The sequence below is a fragment of the Vombatus ursinus genome, unplaced genomic scaffold (genome assembly GCF_900497805.2).
Source record: "Vombatus ursinus unplaced genomic scaffold, bare-nosed wombat genome assembly UNPS02004573.1, whole genome shotgun sequence".
NCBI lineage: Eukaryota > Metazoa > Chordata > Mammalia > Diprotodontia > Vombatidae > Vombatus > Vombatus ursinus.
This window is the reverse complement of record NW_020944351.1, coordinates 672,994-678,993: the sequence shown is the minus strand read 5'-3', so window position 1 is coordinate 678,993 and position 6,000 is coordinate 672,994. Positions and strand designations below refer to the sequence as shown.

General features: G+C 44.0%; 1 protein-coding gene across 3 annotated transcripts in view; it reads right to left on the bottom strand.

Moving 5' to 3' along the window:
* Window positions 1-1,762: 1,762 nt before the first annotated feature.
* The window catches only part of MOSPD1 (motile sperm domain containing 1), a 34,453-nt gene continuing 30,215 nt past the window's right edge, over window positions 1,763-6,000 (bottom strand). For all 3 annotated transcript variants that reach the window (XM_027837964.1, XM_027837976.1, XM_027837969.1), the window contains one exon: window positions 1,763-3,487. In XM_027837964.1, the coding sequence (XP_027693765.1) occupies window positions 3,456-3,487 (32 nt within the window). In that variant the 3' untranslated portion in view covers window positions 1,763-3,455. The remainder of the gene's footprint in view (window positions 3,488-6,000) is intronic.

Sequence of the window (6,000 nt, the reverse complement as noted above, 5' to 3'; positions counted from 1 at the left end):
GCCTTTGGTCATTTCCACAGCGCCCACCACTCCTAATCCTCCCTTTGCCGATAAGCCTTCCTCAGGTTTAATTTAAAACAAAACAAGGAAACAAAACAGTTAAGCAAAGCCAATCAACATTCCACCCTGACAGCACACCCAACATTCCGTACCTGTTTGTTGTTCAGTCCTATCAGTCATGTCTGACTCTTCTTGACCCCATTTGGGGTTTTCTTGGCAAAGAAACTGGAATGGCTTGCCATTTCCTTCTCCAGCTCATCGTGAAGACTCATCTTCCTAAGTCTAAATCAGGCCTCAGACACTTACTTACTAGCTGTATGACCCCGGGCAAGTCACTTAACCTGGTTTGCCTCAGTTTCCTCATCCGTAAAATAAGTTGGAGAAGGAAATGGCAAACCACTCGAGTATCTCTGCCAAGAAAACCCCAAATGGGGTCACAGAGTCAGACACAACTGAACAACAAAGCCTCTTTCAAGACTCAGCTCATCTCCATTCCACCTTCTCCAAGAGGCCTTTCCTGATCCCCCACACTAAGTGCCTTCTCTCTAAAATTCCACCTTCTATAAGAAACCTTCCCTAGCTTCCCTTAATTCCAGTACTTTCCCTCTTTTAATTATTTCCTATTCATCCTACACACAGCTTGCTTTGCATCTATTTGTTTGCATACTGTCTCCCCCATTAGATTGCAAGCTCCTTGAGGGCAGGGACTGTCTTTTGTCTCTTTTTGTATCTCCAGAGCTTAGCATGGTGCGAGTAGGCGCTTAATGAATGTTAATGATCGATTGATTTACACAGCATATATCTCGTATGTACCTAGTTGTTTGCATGTTGGTGCACCCATTGGAATGTGAGCCTCTTGTTTTTACCTTTTTTTGTATCCCCAGCATTTACACAATACTTGGCACTTAATAAGAGTATGGGTTTCACCTGGTCACTTCCCTATTCAAAATCCCTTCATTGGTTCCCTGTTGCCCCCAGGATAAAATACCAGCTCCTTCCCAATTGGGCCAGCCTGCCTTCCTTTTTAAGCTTATTTTACATGACTCCCCTTCAGGCACTTTACATGACAGCCCAACTGGCCCACCCACAAGCTGTCCCCCCCCTCCTCCCGCCCCATGCCTGGCCCCTACTTCTCTTTCACCTCTTAGAATCTTTGGCTTCCTTCAAGGCTGAGCTCAGGAGCTCCCGATCCCCCAGTTACTAGTGGTTTCTCTTTCATCAAATCATCTCGCATTTCCTTATCCGTTTACATATTATCAGTAGTGTAAACTTCTTGAGAGCACGGACAGATTTGTCTTGGTATTAATAAATGTTAATTGAATCAGTGCCTCTTTTCACCCTTTTCCTTGTGTTTCCAAGAAGACTATAATCTTCTTGAAGGCAGGTACCATGTCTTCCACTTCTGGATACCCCAGAACTCCTAGCATTTGCTTCAGTGTGGCACAGTGGAGAGAGCACTGGATTTGAAATAAGACCTGGGTCAAGATCTCGGCCCAGTTACTTGTTACTGTCCACAGCGTTGGGCAGGTTACTTTCCCTCTCTGGGCCTCAGTTTCCCCTTCTGGAAAATGACTGATTTCGAAGGTCCCTCTGTGTGCTATGACCTCATTGTTCTAAGTTAAGCTGCCCAGGTAAGTTCTAGCTTCTCTACACACCCCACTGTTCCTATTTTCCACATTTAACTCAAGAATAACTGCCTCACAAGATGCACAAAACTTGGAGCTGCTCAAAATTAAAAGGACCACCAAAAACAAATGTTTAATTAAATGTAAAATTCAGATATGATTTATTTTTGTCTTTAAATTATTTCTCTCCTCCATATGCCCTTTCATCCACATTTGAGTGGTGACTTGAGCTGGGCAGAGAAATCAGAATCATTTCCAGATCCTTTACAAAGTTCAGAGCAGAAAATAATAACTGACAGTTATATAACGCTATGCAAATGCTTTACATCCATTATCGCATTTGATCCTCACAACAACCCTGTGAGGTAGGTGTGATTATTATCCCCATTTTACAGATGAGGAAACTGAGGCTCAGAGAGGTTAAGTGACTTGCCCAGGGTCACACAGCTAGGACATGGAAGAGGCTAGATTCGAATTTGGATCTCCCTGACTCCAGGGCAAGCCCTTCAGCCACAACACCGTGATTACATTCATGTGCTTTTTTTTTCAGACATGACATGACCAGTGCTATGGACATGAACAATATATCCTAGAAACCGGACCCCCCCCTCCCCCAATGGGCCTATGAAAGATTATACACAAAAGCTTTTTAGAAGCCAAGTTCCATTTCCTACAAAAATCACCATCAGCTATATGTTTAGGCTTATGCTCACATACTCAGTGAACATATTACCGTGGCAAGGCATGCTCATGGTCTGTAAAAAGGCCTGGAAGACATCTTTTTCAAGAACAAAAGAACCCCACCAAATGTGCGTGCTCAAAATCTGGCATCAACTGGTTTCTGACAGAAATGGAACAGTTCCCACACCTACGTTTGGGGCAAGCAAGCAATCCCCAAACCAAACAAACAGCTCCAACATCTGCTAAGCCCAGCTTAGTTTGCTGCTTAGGGACAAGGGCTAGCAAAAGGCTGTAGTCATTATTCTGCCTATTAACATAAAGCATCGGAAAGAGAGAGAGGGGGAGGGAGGGAGGGAGGGAGAGAAGCCAGTGGGTCAAGAGGCTGACCTAATACCTGGCTTCCTTCTAGGATGCCCATTAGGCCAAAGAGAGAGACCTCCCTGACGGCCACACCAATGGCAAACCTTAGCGGCTTTCAAGTTTGCTGTCCAACTGGTTAGTTAGCCAACTCACTAGGTGAACCAGCTGGTTTGGGCATTTGGGGAGACCCTAGGATGCCTGGGAATCCCTGGGACTGGGTATTATATTTCACACATAGTCTTAACTTAAATTCCACTTTTAGAAACACTAAGAGGGCAGAGGTTCTAACATTAATGCTTATAGGGAGAATAAACCCAAGCATTGTGTTTGTTGTTTTCATTTCCATCAGTTTAGCTTTCTAATCCTCTAACCCTGAGGGCAAACAGGACCTTAACAATCAAAGTGAATTAGAGAAAGATAATCAAATAACAAACATTGCTTTAATAAAAATCTTTTGTACAACAAGGTATTGATATAAAAAGACAGTTTCTTCAAATCATTTCACGGGAGTCACTCAACAAAACCATCCCAGGTCTCTGTAACATGATGAGCACAATGTGCCGGCGTCCTTCCAATACAAGTTATACATCAATTTTTACAGATACATCTCGATCTTTATCTCTGTTGAGATAAAGATCCAGATAGAGATATTACACTTTTGTAATTATGTTCAATCACTGATAGGTTTTCTGTCACATATTAGTGAGCCAAATGAGAATCAAAGGCAATCCACAGTCATGATGATGTGAAGAAGGTAAAATTATTTCCAAAGTCAATTTTCGTCCTTGTTCATATTCTGAGTATAACCATTGTGATAAGACCTGAAAGACAAAAATTGAAGACCTCGTCTTAGAGAAATGGCATTCACGAAAATTCTCCATCCAAAGAGAGATTGTTCAGACTTAAAATGATTAAAGCAGCCACACATAGGAAGAGGCACTCAACTAAGAAGTCGAAGTAAATTGAATTTCGCTGAAATCACATTTGTGTTACACAAAGAAATCCAATTTGAAACAAAGGGCAGCCACTGGGTGGGGTTAATTACATCAGGAAATGTTCCTCTAAAGCCCTGCTCCCAGTGCCGCCTCCTACCTCCTGGGCCCTCGAAAGGCTGTGCCAGCCGAGCCTAGCTCGAGCAGGCCCAGTGCCAAACTGGACAAGCTTCAAGCACAGGTAGGATCGTCACACGGGACTGGCTTGGCCAATCGTGGAGAAGCTCATCACCAAAGATTGACCACCAGATGATGAATGTTTTGAGCCACAGCAGCATGGGAAACCAGAGAGAGAGGGAGTTAACTAGGCCGAGGGATGTCTGGACACAGAATTCTCACCAACAAACACATCTGCCCCTCTATGCTGGCACAACTGCTGTAACAGTGGACATGACTTGGGAAGGTAGTGCCAGAGATGCCAGAAGACAGAACCTCATCGTCAGCGTATATGTGATCGGTGTCAGCTCTATGCAGTAGGTACCGAGGTATATGGTAGTATGAGGTATAGGATACACAGAGGTATAGGGTAGTCCTTAGCCTCAAGGGGCTTACTCTGTTTGGGGTAACAGGGCGTGTGCAGAAACAAAGCACGAGGGCATTTGCCAAGTGTACACGGTAAATGCTGCAGAAATTGAGTGTTCTCAGAAGGCCCAGTTTGCGAAAAGCTTCAAGGCAGAGGTAAGACCTTGGCAGACCCTTGAAAGGCAACAAGGCCTCGATACCAGTGTGACCATCCTGGGCACACTGGGGGAAATGTAGCCTAGTTTGGCCGGAGCAGATGATTTGAGGAAGGGAAGGTTGGGAGTTGAAAAGGGAAGAGATAGATGAAGAGCCAGATTGGGAAATGCCTTGAAAGCCAGTTTGAGGAGCTTGCATTTTATAGGCAATGGGGAGTTACTGAAGGTTTCTAATTGAGAAATGATACATGCAAAGTAGTATGTTAGGCCAGTTAATCTGAAAGCACTACGTGAGGCAGCAGAGACAAGGCAGGGAGCCCAGTGAAGATAATACTTTTCCAACCATAGGGTTATCAGAAGGAATACCAGAGGCCACCCAGTACAATGAGGAAACTGAGGCCCACAAAGATAAAGTGACTTGTCCAAGATCATGCGTAGGCGTAGAAGTGGGATTTGTGACTCCAGAGCAAATTCTCTTTCCATTATACTATTCCTTGAGGTAATGAAGGCCTGAATTAGTGTGAGGAGGCATGAATGGAAAGGAATAGATTAAAAAGACAGTATGAAGGAAGAAATCAATAGGCTTTGATGACTAATTGAATATGAGGGAAAGAAAGGAAGATTCAGGGATGGTTCCAAGACTCTGAGTGAAGAAATAATGATACCATTAACAAAAAAGGTGGTGGGGGGGGGGATAAGAAGAAGATAGCTACCATTTATATAGCATTTCAAAGTTTGCAAAGGGCTTTATATATGTTAACTCATTTGATCCATACAAGAACTCTATGAGGTAGGTGTTATTATTATCCCCAGCTTACAGATCAGAAAACAGACACAGAGAGGTTAAATGACTTGCCCAGGATCACAAAGCTAAGAAGTATCTGAAGAAGGATTCAAACTCAGGTCTTTCTGATTCCAAGTGTCAAATCCTATCCTCCATGCCAACTAGCTGGAAGGGAAGCTGCCCTGGTACCAAAGACAAAGAGTCACGTTTGAAATATGCTGAGTTTGAGGTAATGGGAGGATGTCCATGTCTATCTAGAGATGTGGAACCCAAGTTCAGGAAAAGTCAGGCATGAAGATGTACCTTTGGGAGCTATCCTCATAGAGGTGACAGCTTCAGTCAGGACCAGAGGAGTTCTTTCTTTAATGGAGTGTGTGTGTATGTGTGTGTGTGTGAGTGAGTGTGTGAGAGTGAGTGAGTGTGTGAGTGTGTGTGTGTCTGTGTGAGTGTGAGTGTGTGTGTGAGTGAGTGTGTGTGTCAGTGTGTGTGAGTGTGTGTGTGTGTGAGTGTGTGTGCGTGTTAGGAAGGAGGAACAGAAAGTAAGGACAGTGAGGCAAAAAAGGCACCACCAGAGAACTAGAAGGGGGATCAAATTAACACAGTGTCATGGATGCCGAAGTGGGGAAATTTGCCCAAAAGGACAAGGTAGTGCACTTTATAGAACTGTGCGGGGAGGTCAGAGTGAAAGACTGCAGAAAGGTCATGTCAGTTGGCATCTGGACCCTTGGGAATGGCCCTGGAGAGAGCACTTTCAGTCAAATAGTAGAGAGAAAGCCCAATTTTAGGGCAGTCAGTAAGTGCTAAGGAAATGGGTGCAGTGAATGGAACTTCTTTCCAGAAGATTAACAGATGAAAGGAAGGAGAAAAGATGTGTAGCTCCA